The sequence below is a fragment of the Sapajus apella genome, unplaced genomic scaffold (genome assembly GCF_009761245.1).
Source record: "Sapajus apella isolate SASKATOON/1434 unplaced genomic scaffold, GSC_monkey_1.0 scaffold46, whole genome shotgun sequence".
NCBI classification, from domain to species: domain Eukaryota; kingdom Metazoa; phylum Chordata; class Mammalia; order Primates; family Cebidae; genus Sapajus; species Sapajus apella.
The window spans coordinates 1,602,695-1,625,728 of NW_022436986.1; the positions used below are offsets into that span (position 1 = coordinate 1,602,695).

A 23,034-nucleotide genomic window follows, 5' to 3' on the forward strand; every position below is an offset into this window, starting at 1 on the left:
GGTCAACATGGTGAAACCCCGTCTCTACTAAAAATACAAAAAATTAGCTGGGCATGGTGGTGCGTGCCTGTAATCCCAGCTACTTAGGAGGCTGAGGCAGGAGAATTGCCTGAACCCAGGAGGTGGAGGTTGCGGTGAGCCGAGATCGCGCCATTGTACTCCAGCCTGGGTAACGAGCAAAACTCCGTCCCCTCAAAAAAAAAAAAAAAAAATTAAAAGATACATGAAAGGGAGGCAATATTTAATGTCCCTCTGCTTGCCTCTCAACTGACCCTCTCCTAACTATCGCATACCAAGGGAGGAAAACTGCTAACCTAATTGGGTAGAAGGCAGAAGTATGACCACATCATGCTCATCAGTGGGCAGGCGCCACTCATTTAATCAAAGCTGTGCATGCATGCCTCTCAATCTTTTTAACTTTCACCGTGTGGCAAGGTAGGTAAATGGATTTGGGGTCTCTCTGGAGAAGGCTTGGCCACTTCTCCCTATATACAGTCTTGCCAGAGCATCATCTGTAATTATTGTACAGGTTGAGCATCCCTTATTCGACATGGTTGAGACCAGAAATATTTTGGGTTTCAAGTTTTTTTTTTTTTAAATTTTGAAATATTTCTTATTCTGTTATACTTACCAGGTGCGCATCCCTAATCTGAAAATCCAAAATCCAAATGTTCCAATAAGCATTTCCTTTGAGTGTCATATTGGCACTCAAAAAGTTTTGAGATTTTGGAGCATTTCAGATTTCAGATTTTTAGATTAGGGATACTCAAACTGTAGTACATGGCACACCAGTGCCGCTACTATTCCAAGATTCAGGTTTAGATTCAGTTGAAAGCTCCTCTCTGGCTTTATGCCTCAATATCCACTTTCCAGAGAGAGTCCTATACTGGGGCACTGGGCACTGAGCCAGATAATGATAAACTGATGCCTTGATTCTTATTTTCCTATTGTTCCCTGGGTATATCTTACCAAAAACCCTGTGGAGGGTAGAGGCAAGTGGCAGCCATGACTTAGATATGCCTGGGACCCTTTACTTTCATAGAGAAAAAATACCTCCAATTCTAAAGTACAAATAGTCAGGAAAGTGTATTATAAACAGAATATATCATTGACAATGAATATTGAACAACAGAGATACATAGTTATATTACAAACATTTATACAAAATTTAAAGGATCAGAGAAGAATAAATATTAAAGTTTCTGAAATACTGATGCATTACCTGGAAAAAATCTGGGTTGGGTATTAAATGTTTTTCAACTAATATCCTACTTTGTTCTCCCTCACAGAAAATATTGTTCAAGGGAACACTTGACAGGGGTTCTTTCAGGGTAAAGTGGTGATATGTTGACATTGCAGAGAAAGGGTTCTGCCTCCTTTACCAAAAAAAGCCTAAGAATTCAGCAATGAGTGGTGGTATCAGCTAACAATAACCAGTACTTGGAAATTCTTCAGTGTTAGGCTCTGTTCTGGCATTTCTCATTAATATCTCATGCCCTCATTAACTCGCCTAAGGTCTCAGGAGTACCAAAATCGATAGTACCATCCACCAGTAAGCAAGTGATCAACCAGGGCAGGCTTGAGGATCACTGGTTGGGACTGGCTGGGGACTCCAGATTTAAACTGCTTCAGCTCAAGATTACTTTAAGGTATAGTTAATATAAGTAAGAAAGCAAGCAAGAAATAATATTAGTGACTGATTTACTTTTCTAGAGCTACTCTTTCACTTCAACTTCTACTCTCTCTTTTTTTTTTTTTTGAGATGGAGTCTCACTGTCTGTCACCAAGACTAGAGTGCAGTGGCAAGATCTCGGCTCACTGCAGCCTCCACCTTCTGGGTTCAAGTGATTCTCCTGCCTCAGCCTCCTGAGTAGTTGGGACTACAGGTGCCCAACACCATGCCTGGCTAATTATTGTATTTTTAGTAGAGACAGGATTTCCCCATCTTGGCCAGGTGGGTCTCGAACTCCTGACCTCAAGTGATCTGCCCCCCTCGGCCTCTCAAAGTGCTGGGATTACAGGCGTGGGCCACCGCACCTCGCCATCTTTCACTTCAACTGCTAAGGTTTATGTCTCTTGACTACTGTGGTTTCTAACTGGTGGAATCTGGAGGTAAAATATTAGTACTAAACATGAGACTAGAGAGTAGACTGGCTATTTTTATTATTAAGTTTCTACTGGACTTGGCAAAAACATTACAAACTTTTTCAGCTATAGCAAAATTGGTAATCCTTTGAAAATTGGAATGCATTTCAGAATAGAGGGCCCTTCAATGATAAGATGAGCAAGACAGGAAGGCAGTTAAAAGAAAAAGTAATAGAAACATAAAATTTGAAAAAGTAGGTGGCATAATTTCATTTTCAAGTTCAATTACCTGCATCAATATTTGGAAACAGAACTAGGGTCCGCTTGTTAAATGAGATAAGCGCATCCAACGTTAATTCAAACATTTTTATGGAATGCTTAATGTCAGTGGTCACAGGGTGCTGTAGTGCAACAATGTAATCTTTAGATTTTACATCATCACCTGTTTAAAGAAAATCAAACCACATTGCTTCATTAGTTAAGAATCTTAAAAGAGAAAGAAGCAAATTCTGGAAGCAAGACCCTAAGTTTGTACTTTTAAAAATTCTAAGATAGAAACAGTTTGTCAAATTCTGAGCAGGGCATCCAAATTAGAGTCAAACGATAAGAACTTAACAGCAACAAATCCATGGATTTGGCAAACTTAACATTTTACAAAGATATGCTGCCACAAACATAAAATATAGCTTTAAATAGCAGGCAATAGAAATTCACTGTTTTAAAATCCAAACTATTCCAAAGCACTCGAAAAATGTGACTCTTTTTAATTTCTACCTAATGTTTTGAATGAATATTCAGCAATATCTGAATAAATAATATGTTGTAGATCAGGGCATTTTGAGACTGAACAAGCATTAAACGTATTTCCTAGAATGCACAGGAGCTTTCCCGTACCATCACCTACCAAATTGAACAAGTGGCAAATGTTTCTAACGCTGTTAAAGGACTAAAGAGTTTCGCTTATCCCTAACCTGAGATCCCAAGGACAGTTCTTCGGCAAAAATTTAAAATGTAAAAAGTTTAGAGTAACAGTGCTATGCCAAACAACACAAGGTGTTTATCAACAGGGCCTATATTATCCCATAAAAAGTGAGCTCCACTCAGTTTTTTTTGAATAATTAAAATCATTTATTTATTTTTCTATAAGTTATTGGGGTACAGGTGGTATTTGGTTACATGAGTAAGTTCTTTGGTGGTGATTTGTGAGATTTTGGCACACCCATCACCCAAGCGGTATACACTGCAACTTATTTGTAGTCTTCTATCCCTTGCCCCGCTCCCCTCCCTCCCACTCTTCCCCTCAAGTCCCCAAAGTCCATTGCATCATTCTTATGCCTTTGTATCCTCATAGCTTAGCTCTCACCTATCAGTGAGAACAGACAATGTTTGGTTTTCCATTCCTGAGTTACTTCACTTAGAATAATAGTCTCCAATCTCATCCAGGTCACTGAAAATGCTGTTATTTCATTCCTTTTTATGGCTGCATAGCAATCCATCATATATATACCACAGTTTCTTTATCTACTTGTTGACTGATGGGCATTAGGGTTGGTTTCATGACTTTGCAACTGTGAATTGTGCTGCTATACATATGCATATGCAAGTATCTTTTTCAAATAATGACTTATTTTCCTCTGGGTAAATACCCAGTAGTGGATTGCTTGATCAAATGGTAGTTCTACTTTTAGTTCTTTAAGGAGTCTCCACACTGTTTTCCATAGTGACAGTACTAGTTTACACTCCCACAGCAGTGTAAAAGTGTTCCCTGGTCACTGCATCCCCACCAGCATCTACTGGTTTTTGATTTTTTGATTGTGGCCATTCTTGCAGGAGTGAGGTGGTATCACATTATGGTTTTGATTTGCATTTCCCTGATCATTAGTGATGTTGATCATTTTTTCATACGTTTGTTGGCTATTTGTATATCTTCTTTTGGGAATTGTCTATTCATGTCCTTCGCCCACTATTTGATGGGATTTTTTTTTTTTCTTCACAATGTATAGACTGTGAAGATTTTCCCCAACTCTGTGGTTGTCTGTTTACTCTGCTGTTCCTTTTGCTCTGCAAAAGCTCTTTAGTTTAATTAGGTCCCAGCTATTTATCTTTGTTTTCATTGCATTTGCTTTTGGGTTCTTGGTCATGAAATCCTTACCTAAGCCAATGTCTAGAAGGGTTTTTCCAATGTTATCTTCTCTAATTTTTATAGTTTCAGGTCATAGGTTTAAGTCTTTAATCCATCTTGAGTTGATTTTTGTATAAGGTAAGAGATAAGGATTCAGTTTCATTCTCCTACATGTGACTAGCCAGTTATCCCAGCACCATTTGTTGAAAAAGGGTATCCTTTCCCCACTTTATGTTTTTGTTTGCTTTGTTGGCTGTAAGCATTTGGGTTTGTTTCTGGGTTCTCTATTTTGTTCCATTGGTCTGTATGCCTATTTTTGTACCAGTACCATGCTGTTTTGTTGACTATGGCCTTATAGTATAGTTTGAAATCAGGTAGTGTGAGGCCTCCACATTTGTTCTTTGTGCTTAGTCTTGCTTTGGCTATGTAAGCTCTTTTTTGGTTTCATAATAATTTTAGAATTGTTTTTGCTAATTCTGTGAAGAATAATGGTAGTATTTTGATGGAGATTGCATTGAATCTGTAGATTGCTTTTGGCAGTATGGTCATTCTTGCAATATTGATTCTATCCATCCATGAACATGGGATATGTTTCCACTTGTTCATGCTGTCTGTGATTTCTTTATTTTTTCTTTTCTTTTCTTTTTTTTTTTTTTTTTTTGAGATGAAGTCTCACTCTATTGCCCAGGATGGAATGCAATGGCACAATCTTAGCTCACTGCAACCTCTGCCTCCCAGGATCAAGCAATTCTCCTGCCTCAGCCTCCCAAGTAGCTGGGACTACAGGCATGTGCCACCACGCCTAATTTTTGTATTTTTAGTAGAGTCAGGGTTTCACCATGTTGGATAGGCTGGTCTCTAACTCCTGACCTCAAGTGATTTGCCCACCTGGGCCTCCCAAAGTGCTGGGATTACAGGCATGAGCCACCACGCCCAGCAAAAACTGGTGTTTTGTTTTTTTGAGACAGGGTCTTACTCTTGTCACCAAGGCTAGAGTGCAGTGGCACAATCATGGCTCACTGCAGCCTTGACATCCCAGACTCACAAGCAATCCTCCTACCTCAGCCTCTGGAGTAGCTGGGACTACAGGCACACGCCATCACACCCAGTTGTTTGTAGAAACAAAGTTTCTCCACATTGCCCAAACTATTCTCAAACTCCTAGGCTCAAGTGATCTGCCCACTTTGGTCTTCCAAAGTGCTGGGATTACAGGCATGAGCCACCATACCTGGCATATGATTATTTTCTATTCATTACAAGTTTTCCAGAATACATATAGAGCTGACGGTATAATTAGAACAGAATCCAAGAGCATTTCATTGGAAGCATACAAAAAGGAGAGACTGAAGAGACAGAAGATTGTTCCGCCAGCATTATCTAGATGACCCCTTGATGACTACAGATTTGTCCAAAGATAAGAAATATTTAGAATGAGCCAGGTGTGGTGATTCACACCTATAAATCCAGCAGTTTGGGAGGCCGAGGCAGGAGGATTGCTTGAGCCTAGGAATTCATGAACAGCCTGGGAAACATAGTGAGACCCCATCTCTACAAAAAGTTTTAAAAATTAGCTGGGCGTGGTGGCACATGCCTGTAGTCCCAGTTACTCAGGAGGCTGAGGTGGTAGGATCACTTGAGCCCAGGAGGTCAAGACTGTACCACTGCACTCCAGACTGAACAACAGAAATAGGTAGAATGGATTATGTTATATAGTAGGAAAGCCCAATTCCTTTCCTATTGTAATGTAATCTAGATTAAAAATATACAAAATCTCTTTGCTTATTCAATTTTGTTTTTCTGGTTTTTTTTTTTGTTGTTGTTCATTTTTTTGTTTGTTTGTTTGTTTTGTTTTGTTTGAGACAGGGTCTTAATCTGTCACCCAAGCTAGAGTACAGCAGTGTAATCACAGGTAGCCTCAACTTCTCGGGCTCAAGTGATCCTCCCATCTCAGCCTCCCAAGTATCTGGGACTACATGCATGCACCATCACACCAGCTAATTTTTTTATTATTTGTAGAGACAGGGTCTTGCTATACTGCCCAGGCTGGCCTTGAACTCCTGGGCTCAAACAATCCTCCCACCTAAGCCTCCCAAAGTGCTGGGATTACAAGGTGAGCCACCACACCTGGCCCAACCAAATCAATTTTCTATTCATTAATTTTATAATTCAATAAATCTGCCTCTTAGCAATGAAAGGTCCTAAATAGGGAATTAGTCCTGATTTGTCCCCTAGGTATACTCTTACTGTAAATTAACCAACTGACATTCTGTTTGTAAATTTTTTTTTAACCTCTGATTAGCAAAAGATAATTTCTAGGAAGCTAGAGCACTGATCATGGAAAATTTTGAAACTTAAGGCTTATTTACAAAAATAATGCTACAACTATGACTTTTGCATTTTAATAATTATCATCATAATCCCTTATATTAATAAGTACTTATGGCTTACTGTTTCCAACATTCATAATCTGAGTATTCCAACCATTCTATAAGAAAAGCATTAAAAATAAAAATGACCATTTTGCCACGGTAGTAAAAAAGTTTAGAAAATCAGGCCAGGCACAGTGGTTCACGCTTGTAATCCCAGCACTTTGGGAGGCTGAGGCAGGCAGATCACCTGAGGTCAGGAGTTTCAGACCAGCCTGGCCAACATGGCGAAACCCTCTCTCTACTAAAAATACAAAATTAGCCAGGCATGGTGGCACACGCCAGTAATCCCAGCCACTTGGGAGGTTGAGGCTAGAGAATCGCTTGAACCTGGGAGGTAGAGGTTGCAGTGAGCTGAGACCTCGCCATTGCACTCCAGCCTGGGTGATGGAGCAAGACTCTGTCTTTAAAAAACATACATTCAGAAAATCAAAAATAAAAACACCCATAATCCCACACCAGAAATAAATATAATAAATGACTTGGTGTACATACTTCCTAACCATTCCATTGTTACAGTTTTTATTAAAATGGCATATTATGGCTGGGCGTGGTGCCTCACACCCGTAATCCCAGCACTTTGGGAGCCCAAGGTGGGCACATCACTTGAGGTCAGGAATTTGAGACCAGCCTGGCCAACATGGCGAAACCCCATCTCTACTAAAAATACAAAAATTAGCCGGATGTGGTGGCGCATGCCTGTAATCCCAGCTACTCAGGAGGCTGAGGCAGGAGCATCAATTGAACGTAGGAGGCAAAGGATGCAGTAAGCCAAGATCATGCCACTGCACTCCAGCCTGGGCAACAGAGCAAGACTCCATCTCAAAAAATTAAATAAATAAAATAAAATGGCATATTACACATATATTCCCCCATGATGTTATATTTAATGTATTAAAAGCAGTCCATTGAATAAATATAGCAGAGATTTTTAAGAATCAATCCATTAAGCCTATTTTACAGAAAAGGTGAACCTCAGAGAGGTAAAGTCATACCATAGGGCAAGGTTTATGAACTAAAACCTTGGCCTTATTGCTAACAGAGATTCTAGCCATAATAGTTTCGAAAAGGATTGAAATATATGCAACATTTTCTGATGAAAAAAGCCGTTAGACTGACTAAAGTCTGAGATACGTACCTAGCCACATCCGAATGATGCTCATGTAGTCTTTGTTCTTGGCTGAGAGGAGTTTGTCATAGGAAGGGCAGCCTGCCAAAAGGATGCGATCATGGTCCTCACACATGGATATCAGGTGCTGCTCTGCACTTCGGGTGCAGCACACATGATAATGAGCCAGTTTTGTTATGGCATGTCTGATAGAGTCATCAATGGTCCCACTGACTTCCCCACCTTCAATGTGAAGGATTCGGATGTTCATCAAGGCAGCAGATGTAGCCAGAGCCAGGGCATCAAACCTGTCTCCATGAACAATCATGATATCAGGCTTTAGGCGATTAAGGACATCTGGCAGCTTCACTAGGGCCAGGCCTACTGACTCCACCATAGCTGCCTCATCTTCTCCCCTCACAATTGTGTGGAGCCTGGTGTTAATGTCAAAGTCATCTTGTTCAATCATTCGATATGTATTTCTAAAGCAGGAGAGAAATAAAGATATAAAAACATGTTCTTAAACACAGAGCCATAACATACAAGGAAAGCAATCTAACACCAACCCTGAAGTGAGAAACATTAAAATAAATTGAAGTATAACTTACAAACATAAAAAGCATATACCATAAGTGTATACAGCCTGATTAAGATTTTTTTTTTTTTTTTTTTTTGAGATGGAGTCTCGCTCTGTTGCCCAGGCTGGAGTGCAGTGGCGTGGTCTTGGCTCACTGTAACCTCTACCTCCTGGGTTCAAGCAATTCTTCTGCCTCAGCTTCCTGCGTAGCTGGGATTACGGGTGCCTCCCACCACACCCGGCTAATTTTTTGCATTTTAGTAGAGACAGGATTTCGCTGTGTTGACCAGGCTCTTCTCGAACTCCTGACCTCAGGTGATCTGCCTGCCTCGGCCTCCCAGAGTGCTGGGATTACAGGCATGAGCCACAGTGCCCAGCCCATTATAGTTTTATTTGCAAAATCTGGAAAGCAATATAGTATAGTGGAAAGAGTGCTACCAGAAAGTGGTCCCCATCCAGATCCCAAGAGAGGGTTCTCAGACCACATACGAGAAAGAATTCAGGGTGAGTTCATACAGTGTTTAAAAAGGCAGTTAAATGAAACGCCTTTTGGAAGGTTGGTTTAACACTTTATTCGGGTGAATCTGTTTCAGTTTTGCTTTTAAAGTGCAAATGGGATATTGTTTTTGCTTCTAAGGTGTGTGGCCCTTCTGGATTTTCAGTGAAAAGTCTGAGGTGTTTATGAAGCCCCTCTAACTTGGTAGGACTCAAACTGCAAACTATCTTCCCTGAAGTGGACAGCACATGAAATATCTACTCAGTTTCTTCAGCCTCCAGCTGTTTCTTCTACCAGAATTTTTGGAGTCTCATCCATGTGCAGTTTAGTGGTCAATCAAGAATCTGAGAGGAGTTTACATAAAAGTTTTTGGGTTTTTTTGTTTTGTTTTGTTTTTGAGACAGGGTCTCACTCTGTTGCCCAGGCTGGAGTCCAGTGGCAAACTCTCAGCTCACTGTAATCTCTGCCTCTTCGGTTCGATTCTTGTGCCTCAGCCTTCCAAGTAGCTGGGATTACAGGTATGCACCACCATGCCCAGCTAATTTTGTAATTTTAGTGCAGACAAGGTTTCACCATGTTGGCCAGGCTGGTCTCAAACTCCTGATCTCAGGAGGAGTGGCTTGGGCTATAGGCATGTAGTCCTCCTGGCCTCATGTGATCCACCCACCTTGGCCTCCCAAAGTGTTGGGATTACAGCCATGAGCCACCGTGCCCGATCTACTTTATGTACAGATTTTAGGGCTTCTCCTTGGTGGCTCCCTCAGTTCCAGAATCTTTCCCATCAATTTCCAGACACTACGGGCAGTCCAAGTTCCATTTTTTGGCATCTCACCCTAAACAACTGTGGCTTTTTATCTGAGTTCTACCCACCTTTCCCATGTGGACTGGGGGGGATACTCTCAGGGGAAAAGCTATTTAAACATGGATCTCACCAACTATAGTTCCTTCTTTTACGGATTGAATTTCTTTCCATTTCTGCCTGCTGTTGGTTGCTCTCCAGTGCCTTCAACTATTTTTTAAAATATTTTTCCAGAGTTGATAAAGGGTAGTCAAGTATAAGCTGCCCTGTCATTACTGGAACCTGAACTTCTTTTTCCTAAATATTTCATAATTTAAGTTGTATGTTCAGTTCAATTTCTCCTAATTTTTCTTCCAGTAATGAAAACACTTAAGATCATAAATTTATTTTTTATTATGGGTTTTCCTTTATTTTATTTTATTATCTCTTATTTTTATTATTTATCTGTGTATCATCTATCTCCTCCACCAGAATGTGAGTTGTGTGAAAGCAGAAACTTTGTTTTTGTCTTATTTGCCACTTGGCACAACAATGCTTGTTGAACAAATGAACAAATGAAAACATTTCACAGTTAAAAGTCTCTCACTTTTGTCTCCCAGTCATCCAATTCTTCTCCCCAGAAGCAACCAATTTCTTGTGTTAGAATGTACTTTAAACAAGCATTTTTGAACCAGGTGCAGTGGCACACGCCTGTAATCCTAGCACTTTGGGAGGCCGAGGTGGGTGGATCACCTGAGGTCAGGAGTTCAAGACCAGCCTGGTCGACATGGTGAAACCCCATCTTTAAAAAAACAAAAACAAAAAAACCCATGCATTTTCATTAAGTATAGTCAAATTTCCTATTTAACAATCTCATCAGATAAATACTATTTTTCCACTCTTGATAACTGGTAGGCAGATAAGAAACCTACTACAATTTCCCTGAGCGTCTCTCTTCTACTAGTCTTCCTGTAAAGGCTTTCTCACAGCAAGAAAAGAACTAACTCAGACTTTCATCTCAGGCTCTAGCTAAAATTTCTCGTCTATCGACAGGATGTTCCTAAATAGTCAGAATTCATGTCATATTTAAAACAAAATCTATGGATCCCTGAGCTATCCATTAAGTTTCTTCTCTGCTCTTTAAATATTTCCTAATAGCAAATACCTAACTTGTTTTTAAAGAATAGTCTGAAAAGGACAATTTTATTTTAACACAAGGTTCTTTCAGATACTTGTATTTGTGACTCTCTTTGGAGACTGCATTAATGCATTCATGCCACAAGGGTGCACTAGATGCCTTTTTATTACATATAGCAAGATGTATGTAATACCTCTTGTTCTCTCAATGATTATCCAACATTCATTTTTTTTTTTTTTTTTTTTTTTTTTTGACAGAGTCTCACTCTTGTTGCCCAGGCTGGAGTGCAATGGTGTGATATCGGCTCATTGTAACCTCCACCTCCAGGGTTCAAGCGATTCTCCTGCCTCAGCCTCCTGAGTAGCTAGGACTATAGGCATGCACCACCCCACCTGGCTAATTTTTTTTGTATTTTTAGTAGAGACAGGGTTTCACCATGTTGGCCAAGCTGGTCTTGAATTTCTGACCTCAGGTGATCTGTCTGCCTCAACCTCCCAGAGTGCTGGGATTACAGCTGTGCACCACTGTGCCTGACCCAAGCTTTACTTTTTAAATGTAGCCTGTGATTAATAACAAACCTAATGTCACCAAAATAAATGCCAGTGGTCACAGTAGTGTAATTCTCTCCTTTACCTTGTAGATTAATTAGATTTTTAAAATCTTGCTCCATATCTACTACTTTATATGCTGTTGGCCTATAAACCAGTTTTAAGAATTGCCATTAGAACTCACAAAACAGATTACATGGAATCAACATTATTATACTCATACAATATGTATTTATAAGTGACATTTCTCTAAATGTAACAACTGATAACAAATATTAATATTATTTATAGCTACCATTTATCAATCATCTACTAAGCGGCATCACTGTGATGGATGCTCTATACCACGATCTCCATTCCTCACAATAATTTACAATATGTTTTCACTACATTTTGTAATGAGGAAACTGAGGCTTAGAGATGCTATGTGACTTCTCTAAGGCCACATAAAAACTAAGCAGCAGAACTGGAATTTGAAGGTGGGCCCGTATGGCTACAAAACTCAAGCTCCCTCTAGCACACCGGTGCAGTGAAGAATAAGAAAATGCTTTCATCTTACCCATAGTCATCTATCAGGTGAGAGCCAAGTACCACAACATCAAGTTCAAAGAACTCAGGTTCAGTTTTAATGCCAAACATGATTGGGGCAAGTTTAGAATAATCTGCACGGTTACAAGTAGCAACACAAACCCGCAGCTTTCGGTTATTTCCATTCTTCTCCATGATTTGTTTGTTTCGTTTTGAGAGGTTCTTAAAATAGAGTTCCTGAAATTGACAAAATAAAAACTTTATAATCAGAATAATTCCCAGATGTAACTAAACTTTAAACTTCTCTAAATCAAAAATAGAAATTTTCACTTTTAAGTCTTTTCTAGTTAATATAGTGATTCTTAATCTTTTTTTTTTTTTTTTTTTTTTTTTTTTAAAAAATACTGTGATTAATGCTGGGAAGGAGAAAGATGAGTAAGTTAAAAACCTGACCTTCAAGCCCTCATCAGTACCTACACACCAGTGCCCACAAAACTGACAACTCCCAATGCCTGTATCTCCTGCTGTATGTCCTATAGCCACCTTCAAGTCAGTGTCCCAAACTGAGCTTATTTTCTTTTCAAAACCCGTTCCTCCTCAATTATTCTCTGAGTTACACAATTTCATTCATCCAAATGCCTTGAAATCCTTGTCTCTTCAGTTTCTCACCCCATATCTCCAAAACACTGTCAATTCTACCTGATAAATATCTTTTTTTTTGAGACGGAGTTTCGCTCTTGTTACCCAGGCTGGAGTGCAATGGCACAATCTCGGCTCACCGCAACCTCCACCTCCTGGGTTCAGGCAATTCTCCTGCCTCAGCCTCCTGAGTAGCTGGGATTACAGGCACACACCACCATGCCCAGCTAATTTTTTGTATTTTTAGTAGAGACGGGGTTTCACCATGTTGACCAGGATGGTCTCGATCTCTTGACCTCGTGATCCACCCGCCTCGGCCTCCCAAAGTGCTGGGATTACAGGCGTGAGCCACCGCGCCCGGCCCAAATATCTTTCAAATCTATCTCCTCCTCTTCATCCTTACAAGGATTTCCCCTAGTCCAGTCCCTCATTTTAGGTCTGGACGATAGTAACAGCTGTCAGTGTGGTTTGCCTGCCTCCTACAAACTTTCTTTTCTATTTGTTTATTTATTTAGAGACAGTCTCACTCTATAGCCCAGGTTCGAGTGCAGTGGCACGATCTTGGCTCACTGCTACCCTCGCCTCCAGATTCAATTTTCTTGCCCCATCCTCCTGAGTAGCTGGGATTATAGTCGCCCACCACAATGCCCAGCTAATTTTTGTATTTTTAGTAGAGATGGGGTTTCGCCATGTTGGCCAGGCTGGTCTTGAACTCCTGGCCTTAATTGATCCGCCTGCCTTGGCCTCCCAACGTGCTGGGATAACAGGCATAAGCCACTGCACCCAACCTCCTACAAACTTTCAAAGTGATCCTCCTTTCCTACCATCTCTTCCCTAAAATTACCCTTACTCTGTGCCAAAGCACCAGCCGTACCAAACTGCCTCCAGTTCAACTAGTGACTCTCCGTTATCTGTACCCTTATAGATGCCAAGTACTTTTTCCTAAAACTTCCTTTCCCCCTTGCCTTCAAAATTCAAAGTGTCATCCTTTCTGGAAAACCTTCACACAAACCTCAGATCCTCCTCCCCAACGTTTCTCAGTTGCTGCCTTGCTGTGAGCATTATGGCCTTCCCATTCGCAGATATACTATTGCTAAGCTTCTCTGCTCGCTCATCCCTCCCTGCCATGCTATACCCTCCATGCAAAAAGTAAAAATCAGGGGCAAGGAATAAGAGATTGGTTTTATGGAATTTTGTTGGTTTTTTTTTTGAGACAGAGTCTTGCTCTGTCACCAGGTGCCATGTTGCCAGGTGCCAAGCTGGAGTGCTGGAGTGCAGTGGCGCAATCTTGGCTCACTGCAACCTTTGCCTCCCGGGTTCAAGCAATTCTGCCTCAGCCACCTGAGTAGCTGGGACTACAGACTCACGCCACCATGCCGAGCTAATTTTTATATTTTAGTGGAAACGGGGTTTCACTATGTTGGCCAGAATGGCTTTGATCTCTTGATCTCGTCATCCACCCACCTCGGCCTCCCAAAGTGCTGAGATTACAGGCTTGAGCCACCGTGCCCGGCACTGGAATATTTTTTAAATTTTTTTTTACATTTTTGGAGATGGGGTCTTGCTGTGTCACATAAGCTAGCGTGCAGTAGCTATTCACAAGCACGGTCGTAGCTCACTGCAGCCTGGAACTCCTGGGTTCAAGCAATCCTCCCACCTCGGCCTCCTAAGTAGCTGGAACTACAGGCATACACCACTGTACCAGGCTTGGAACATATAAAACTCCGCTAAACCAACATAAAATTTCACCTCATGGACTCTGATCTCAATGTTCATGTTTCAGTAAGTGTATCAATATTTAGAATTTACAATCAGGAATCTGGAGATACTTCAGTAAGGATTCCAATACAAGGGGTGCCATCCTTTAGATGAGAGTAAACTCTGAAATTCACTGGAAATTCCATCAGCAGCCCTCCGCTGTTGGTACCTCATCTCTCTTAGGCTAAAATTCTGTGACCATGCAAACTCACTCATCATTAGGCCCACTCTGAATTTATAATCCCAGTAAAAACTAATTTCACTGAATGGCAGATTGCTTACAATATAATGAAACAGGCATTCCATCAAGAGAGTTGTATTCAGAACACCTAAGCACTATGTAATCTTTTTTTTTTTTTGAGACAGAGTCTTGCTCTGTCACCCAGGCTGGAGTGCCTCCCAGGTTCAAGCAATTATCCTGTCTTGACCTCCCAAGTGGCTGAGACTACAGGCACATGCCACCATGCCTGGCTAATTTTTTGTGTTTTTAGTAGAGTTGGGGTTTTACCATGTTGGTCAGGCTGGTCTCAAACTCCTGACCTCACGATCTGCCTGCCTCGGCCTCCTAAAGTGCTAGGATTACACTTTAGGCATGAGCCATCGTGCCCAGCTGCAGTGTCTAATCTTTAAAGAGACAAAAATATTGTTCCAAAAATGGTTGTCCTAAGTGTTCTTCTATATAATCTTTCTTCCAGTGATCAAATTTGGGCTGAATAAATTGTTGGTAATATTTAATTTGCTGGGTGAGGCAAAACAAATCATTCATGGTTTGTCAATTTGTATTTATTGTACAAAGAAGAGTAAATGTTCCACCTGGCAGTATTAAAATGCTTAATATTTACCAGGTTACTCAAAGGTTATCCTATCTAAACTGAGAGCAAGCTGACCATATAAATAAGGTGAAAATACAACAATGTTACCTAAAGTCAAAGCTTTTTTTTTTTTTTTTTTGAGACAGTCTCACTCTGTTGCCCAGGCTGGAGTGCAGTGGCGCAATCTCGGCTCACTGCAACCTCCACCTCCTGGTTCCAGTAATTCTCCTGCCTCAGCCTCATGAGTAGCTGGGATTACAGGCCACCACATCTGGCTTATTTTTATATTTTTAGTAAAGACAGGGTTTCACCATGTTGATCAGGCTGGTATTGAACTCCTGACCATGTGTTCCACCTGCCTTGGCCTGCCAAAGTGCTGGGATTACAGGCATAAGCCACCACGCCTGGCCCAAGTCAAAGCCTCTTTAAGGAAAGAAGTTAAATCTTAAGAAGAAAATTATGGTAAAATGCCTTTTTAAGGAGAGGTTTTAAAAAATAATTTTAACTCAATTTTTTATTAGGTAGTATATTCACATGGTTTAAAATTGAAAAGTCACAAGGGGTTAAATAGCAAAAAGTCTTTTCATCTGTGTTCCCCAGCTAGCTAGTTCTTTTCCCTGGAAGCAAACAGTTACTGGTTTCTTATCTGTCCTTCCATAGATAAACTATGATAATATAAATAAATATGTGGTGCATGCCTATAATCCCAACACTTTGGGAGGCAGAGGCGAGTGGATCACGTGAGCTCAGGAATTTGAGAACACTCTGGCCAACATGGTGAAACTCCATCTCTGCTAAAGATACAAAAAAAAATTAGCCAGGTGTTGTGACACATGCCTATAGTCCCAGCTATTTGGGAGGCTGAGGCAGGAGAATCACTTGAACACATGAGGTGAAGCTTGCAGTGAGCCAAGATCTTGCCACTGCACTCCAGCCTGGGCGACAGAATTAGTCTCTATCTGAACACACACACACACACACACACACACACACACACACACACACGTATGATGTGTATATATATGTATATATTGTGTATATATGTATATATACACACATATACACACACATACACAACGTATATTATACAATTGGTAACATATTCTACAAACTGTTGTTGCAAATCTTGCTTTTTTTGTTTTTTAGACAGAGTCTTGCTGTGTCGCCCAGGCTGGAGTATAGTGGCATGACCTTGGCTCACTGCAACTTCCACCTCCTGGGTTCAAGAGATTATTGTGCCTCAGCCTCCCGAGTTGCTGGGATTACAGGTACCTGCCACCAAGCCCAGCTAATTTGTTTGTATCTTTAGTAGAGATGGGGTTTCACCATGTTGGCCAGGCCAGTCTCAAACTCCTGACCTCACGTGATCCACTCACCTTGGCCTCCCAAAGTGCTGGGATTACAGGCATGAGCCACCACAACCAGCCGCAAATCTTACCTTTTAAAATGCTTTTAATTATGACTCAATTAAATGGTAGAACAGGAACATTTAAAGATATTAGAAATACCAAATCTAAAAATGCAAAGTTTTGGAAATTGCTGGCCGTCAACTTGTCAAATATACAAATTGTTATAAGAGCACTAAAATTTAGCAAAAACACTCAACTTTGGCCAGGCACAGTGGTTCATGCCTGTAATCCCAGCACTTTGGGAGGCTGAGGCGGGCAGATCACCTGAGCAGCCTGGCCAACATAGTGAAACCCCGTCTCTGCTAAAAATACAAAACTTAACCAGGTGTGGTGGCATGCGCCTGTAATCCCAGCTACTCAGGAGGCTGTGTCAGGAGAAATGCTTGAACCTGGGAGGTGGAGGTTGCAGTGAGCCAAGATTAAGCCATTGCACTCCAGCGTGGGAGACAGAACAAGACTCCCATCTCAAAAGAAAAAAGAAAAAATTAGCCGGCATGGTGGTGTGTGCCTGGAATCCCAGCTACTCAGGAGGCTGATACATCAAAATCACTTGAACCCAGAAGGCAGATGTTGCAGTGAGCCAAGATCAGCCCACTGCACTCCAGCCTGGGCAAATGAGTGAGACTCTGTCTCAAAAAAAAAAATTAAAAATAAAAACAAGAAACCTGGCTGGACATGGTGACTCATGCCTGTAATCCCAGCATTTTGGGAGGCTGAGGCAAGAAGGACTGCTTGAAGTCAGTAGTTCAGGACCAGCCTGGGCAACATAGTAAGACCCCTGTCTCTACAAAATTTTTTTGTAATTAGCTGAATGTGGTTGTGCACACCTGTAGTCCTAGCTACTTGGGAGGCTGAGGTGGGAGGATCACTTGAGCCCTGGAGTTTGAGGTTGCAATGAGTTATGATCACTTCATGCCACCACACTTCAGTCTGAGTGATGGAGCAAGACCCTATCTTATAAAAAATTAAAATTTAAGTCCAGCCCATGACAAGTAAATTTCGTTTTGTAAGGAGGCAATCACTTTTCATCAATACTTTGATGGACAATCTTGAGTTGAGAGATGGAAAACGCAGTCAAGAACTGGGTGTCTCAGATTGCCAGTGAGTTCAAGATGAAGGCAAACTTGTCTATAAACACGGTCTTAGGTAACTTTGTTCTATTTTCAGTTTACTCATATGGCCAGCTTGCTCTCAGTTTAGGTAGAATAACCTTTGAGTAACCTGGTAAGTACTAAGCATTTTAGTGCTGCCAGATGGAACATTTACTGTTCTTCGTAAAATAAATATAAATTAACAAACCATGAATGATTTGTTTTGCTTCACAGTATTTTTTTTTTTTTTTCTTAAGATGAAGTCTCACTCTGTCACTCAGGCTAGAGGGCAGTGGGCAGGATCTCAACTCACTGTAATCTTCACCTCCCAGGTTCAAGAGATTCTCCTGCCTCAGCCTCCCAAATAGCTGGGATTAAAGACACACAGACACATGCCACCATGCCCGGCTAATTTTTTATTTTTTATTATTTATTTATTTATTTTTAAATTTTTTTTTGAGACGGAGTCTTGCTCTATTGCCAAGCTGGCGTGCAGTGGCGCAATCTCGTCTCACTGCAACCTCCGCCTCCTGGGTTCAAGTGATTCTTCTGCCTCAGCCTCCCAAGTAGTTGGGACCACAGGCACGTGCCACCATGCCCAGCTAATTTTTCGTATTTTTAATAGAGGCAGGATTTCACCACGTTGGCTGGGCTGCTCTCGATCTCCTGACCTCAGGTGATCCGCCGCCTGGCCTCCCAAAGTGCTGGGATTACAGGTGTGAGCCACCGTGTCTGGTCAGAGACACCCAATTCTTTTTTGTTGTTGTTGAGATGGAGTCTCCCTCTGCCACCCAGGCTGGAGCGCAGTGACGCGATCTTGGCTCACTACAACCTCCACCTCCCGGATTCAAGCGATTCTCCTGCCTCAGCCTACTGAGTAGCTGGGATCACAGGTGCCCACCACCATGCCTGGCTAATTTTTGTCTTTTTAGTAGAGACAGGGTTTCACCGTGTTGGCCAGGCTGGTCTTGAACTCCTGACCTCAGGTGATCCACCTGCCGCAGCCTCCCAGTGCTGGAATTACAGGCGTGAGCCACCGCGCCCAGCAGAAACACAATTCTTAAAGGCTACTTTCTGCATTCTCTCAACTCAAGACTGTCCATTATAAATGCTGACAAAAGGTGATTAACCCTTTCCAGAAAAATAATGTCCCACTCAACTGTGGAAAGAGTTCTTTGTGAAGGTAATTTTTTTAAGGCAATCAACTGAAAATGGTGAATACTTGGTTCAGGCAGTCACTGAACAGAGGAAACAACAGTAAACATTTGCTGAGCCCTTCTGAAGTGCCAAACATTGTGCTAATAGCTTTACACATATTAACTCATTTCATCCTCACAGCCCTCGTATTAGCCCCACTTTATAGACAGGAGGCACAGAGAAAATAATTTACTTGCCCCAAATCAATGTACAATAGCTCATCATTGGCCAGGCTCGGTGGCTGACGCCTATAACCCTAGCACTTTGGGAAGCCGAGCCAGGTGGATCACTTGAGGTCAGTTCAAGACCAGCCTGACCATAACACCGTCTTACTAAAAATACAAAAATTAGCTGAGCGTGGTGGCGCGCGCCTGTAATCCCAGCTACTTGGGAGGATGAGGCAGGAGAAACGCTTGAACCCGAGGGTAGAGGTTGCAGTGGGCCCACATCGCCCACTGCACTCCATCCTGGGGGACACAGCAGACTCCATCTAAAAAAAATTCATCATTGAGAGAACGAAAATTAAACCCTTGTCTGAATGACTTCAGCACTCACGATACTGTGCCACATCCAGTGTTTGCCTTGTATCATTTCATAACATCCATTAAGTACAAATCTTCCTTGAAAACATGATAAGTTGCCCTTCCTTCAGTGCAATGAGGATGAGACCAACAGGAATAAGAAGAAAGGAGCTATATAAAGAAGTCTGAAAGTCAGGGCCCCATTCCAAAGCCATAATTCGGTTTGGCTTCTCCTGCGGCGCTCCTACAGTTGGGTTAACCAGTTACCTATACTGCGAAATTGTACCCCACCCCTCCTACCAGAGGGGTAAAAAAAAAAAATACGTTCTTGTGTTCTAACAATTTTACAAGCATGCTTGTAAAACTGGGGACAGGGGAAGGTGGGGGCGACATAAACACTTCTCAAATATACAAGGAAGTCCAGACTCAGAATGTAGACTCAGAGCAAGGTGGAGACCTTTTAGCCCAGCCCTTTCCGCGCTAGGACAGCTGGCCTTCTAGGCAGCTCTCCACCCGCTCTCGTCCGGCTCCTAACGGGACACTCAGCATCCCCCCTGGCTGGACAGCACTGTACCAGGGACAAGTCACGCTGGGCCTCCCTCTACATCCCCTCCCCTGCTCATCGGGGCCCACCCTGAGTCACACGGCGGAGCCCTGAATTGGGCCAAAGAGGAGCCCTATGGTGCAGGCCTGCAGGACACTGGGCGAGGCCTGGATCCAGTGGGGGCCTGGGGACGCCTTGATGGAAAGCGGCCTGGGGTAGGAGGCCGGGGGAGGCAGCCCTGGGGTTGAGCAGGATGCTCTCCCGCCGCCGCGCGGCTCTCACCAGACGCCGTCAGAGGCTCCCTCGCGCGCCGCCACCGCGCTTCTCCGGCGAGAGCCGAACCAAGTGCCACGAAGCCGGCAGAGAGCGAACCCGCCCCTCGGTTTCCGCGCTCTGGAGCGCGGGTTGATGACTCGTCGCTCGACCCTGACCCCCGCTACTCGGTCGTCCTGCCACGCCCAGCCGGAGCGCCGAATCCGGGAGCGCGCCCTGACGCCATCCTAGAGGTCTCCCGTGATTGGCTGCGTCCGTCCCCGCCTCGCCCCCTTCCCGGAGGCTTTTGGGGGCGCAGGCTGGATGCGGACCGGCGATGACCCTTCCGCGGTCTCCGCCGCGCTGGTCTGAAGCAGGACTGTTTTACCAGTCTCTGCTCCCATCCCCAAGCGTCCTTCTCCGTTGGCGACACACGCACTGAATCCCGAGTCTTCCTACAGGGTAGTTTTTTTGGTCTTACACTCGAGGAGGGATTTCTTGCGCCTCTCGTTCCCTTAGTTATTTCATAGACCAGGACCGAAACAATATTGTCATGTAGCGCGGCCAACCCTCACGTTGTCCCTGACGTTAAGCCTTGCAGTGACTGCTGGAAGATACTGGTGGAGTGTGAGTTGATGACCAAGGCATGGCGGAGCCTGGGCAGCATAGGGAGACCCTTGTCTCAAAAACAGCAAACCAAAGTCTTACTCTTCTTCAGAAGCTGCGCAAGCCCTTTACCACCATGTTTAACCATTACCGCCATGTTTCTCTCTGGACGTCCCTAGGCCTTGGGACTGGCGGGGGTTCCCTGTAGTGGAGGCCGCCCCTGAACTGATTATAAACATCATCTGCTGGCTCCCTCTCTCACTTAAAAAGACCCCCGTGATTACACTGGGTCCACTCATTAGGATAATTTTCCCTTCTCAAAAGTCCTTGTCACATCTGCAATGTCCCTCTTGCCAAGTGAGGAAACGTATTCACAGGTTCCAGGGATTAAGATGTGGGTATCAATTAGCCGGGCGTGGTGGTGCGTGCCTGCCTGCAGGTCCAGCTACTCAGGAGGCCTAGGTAGGAGTATCACTGAAACCTGGGACACAGAGTGAGCTGAGGTCATGCCACTGCACTCGAGCCTGGTGAAAGAGTAAGACTCTGTCTCAAAAAAAAAAAAAAAAAAAAAAAAAAGATGTGGATATCTAGGCCGGGCATGGTGGGCGGATCACAAAGTTAGGAGTTCAAGACCAGCCTAGCCAACATGGTGACACCCTGTCTCTACTAAAAGTACAAAATTAGCCAGGTATGGTGGCACACGCCTGTAGTCTCAGCTACTTGGGAGGCTGAGGCAGGAAAATAGTTGAAACCCGGAAGGCAGAGTTTGCAATGAGCCGAGATCATGCCACGGCACTCCAGCCTGGGTGACAGAATGAAACTCTGTCTCAGAAAAAAAAAGAATGGGGAGCTATCTATTCTGCCTACCACAAGAGGTATTGAAAGTCACTTGAAGTCAAGATGGGTATGTTGCTTTTTAAGTTGTATACGGTACCTCCAAATATGCAGAGTAGATGTTAATTCTTCTTGAAAGGTAAGAAAAATTAACTTCAAAAACAATGCTTAATGTTCAGTCTTTAAAATCTGGGTATTGATTACATAGGTGTGTTTAGTTTGTGAAAACTCAAATTATAAACGTAATATATATGTACTTATGTATGTTGTACTGTAATATGTTTTTAAAATGTTAATATAGCTAGAAAAATTAACTATAAATATAAATACTTTTAACAGTAGGTAATACATTTTGAGAATTGTATGCACTTTCTAAGCCATTTGTAAGTTTTGTGTTTGACCAATATTGAGAATTTTATATTTCCATATATGGTCAGGTAGTTCTGTGTTCATGGAATCATTTAACATTAAATGAAGTAATCTTTTTAGAATTTTCTTGTATACTTTCTTGAGATCAAACTGCAGCAAGTACCCTTAAGGGGCATTTTCTTTTGGCTTTTTGAGATCACTTTTTATGGGTAAATAATATTACATTTCTGGATTTCTGTTACTTTACTGTTTAACATTGTGAATTGACATACCAAAAATCTTCACTAGTTAAGTTTGGTTTATATGATTTGGTTTCTTTTGACGTTAGTCTGAGAACTCTACAAGTTGCAAAAAAATTACTTATGGCTTTGCAGTATAATAAAATCAGATTTTTCTAGAGGTTACTCCATAAGCATAAATATAACTTGAAGCATTCAGAGCATAATTAGGCTATGACTCTTAAGGACTTTAAGAGATCCTCTAATCTAACCCTCTCATCAGAGTGGGGAGACCTTCCTACAGCATCCCTGACCCACACTCATCTGGCCACTTTGGGAACATTTCTTGTAACAGACTTGTCTTATTTTATTTGGTGATTTAATTATTATAAAGTACTTTGCCTCTCTGTAAATTCTACCCATGTATTAGTAGCCTCAACATTTCTAAACTAAAATAGCCTAAATTATTCTAAACATTGTATCTGTATTCACTCAGTACTCATAACGTTAAGATGTAAATTCTGTATAAACCCCCTACTTTGCAGTAGGGGGTTTTGGTCTTTAAAAAGACCAAAACACAGAAGTCAAAGTTGCCTAAGTTTCCACAGCTGTTAAACAGAAGAGCCTAGCCCTAGATCCCACTTGCTTAGCTACTACTGCCCAGTATTTCCTCTTTATACTAACTAGGGCCTTGTACTTTATTACAGAAACCTATCTCAAGGTTCATCTCAGTCATCACTTTTTTCTTTTCTTTTCTTTTCTTTTTTTTTTTTTTTTTTGAGGCAGAATCTCACTCTGTTGCCCAGGCTACAGTGCAGTGGCATCATCTCGGCTCACTGCAACCTCTGCCTCCCAGGTTCAAGCGATTCTCCTGCCTCAGCCTCCTGAGTAGCCGGGATTACAGGCACTTGCCACCCAGCCTGGCTAATTTTTGCATTTTTAGTAGAGACGGGGTTTTACCATGTTGGCCAGGCTGGT

The 23,034-nt window shown here is 42.3% G+C and overlaps 1 protein-coding gene across 1 annotated transcript in view; it reads right to left on the reverse strand.

Annotated features, from left to right (window-relative positions):
- GNE (glucosamine (UDP-N-acetyl)-2-epimerase/N-acetylmannosamine kinase) overlaps positions 1 to 23,034 on the reverse strand; it is a 50,261-nt gene that overhangs the window by 20,793 nt on the left and 6,434 nt on the right. Inside the window, exons 2-4 of the mRNA XM_032239889.1 lie at positions 11,838 to 12,043; positions 7,772 to 8,223; positions 2,370 to 2,527 (exon numbers count right to left, since the gene is read on the reverse strand). Of these exons, the coding sequence (XP_032095780.1) occupies positions 2,370 to 2,527; positions 7,772 to 8,223; positions 11,838 to 12,043 (816 nt within the window). The remainder of the gene's footprint in view (positions 1 to 2,369; positions 2,528 to 7,771; positions 8,224 to 11,837; positions 12,044 to 23,034) is intronic.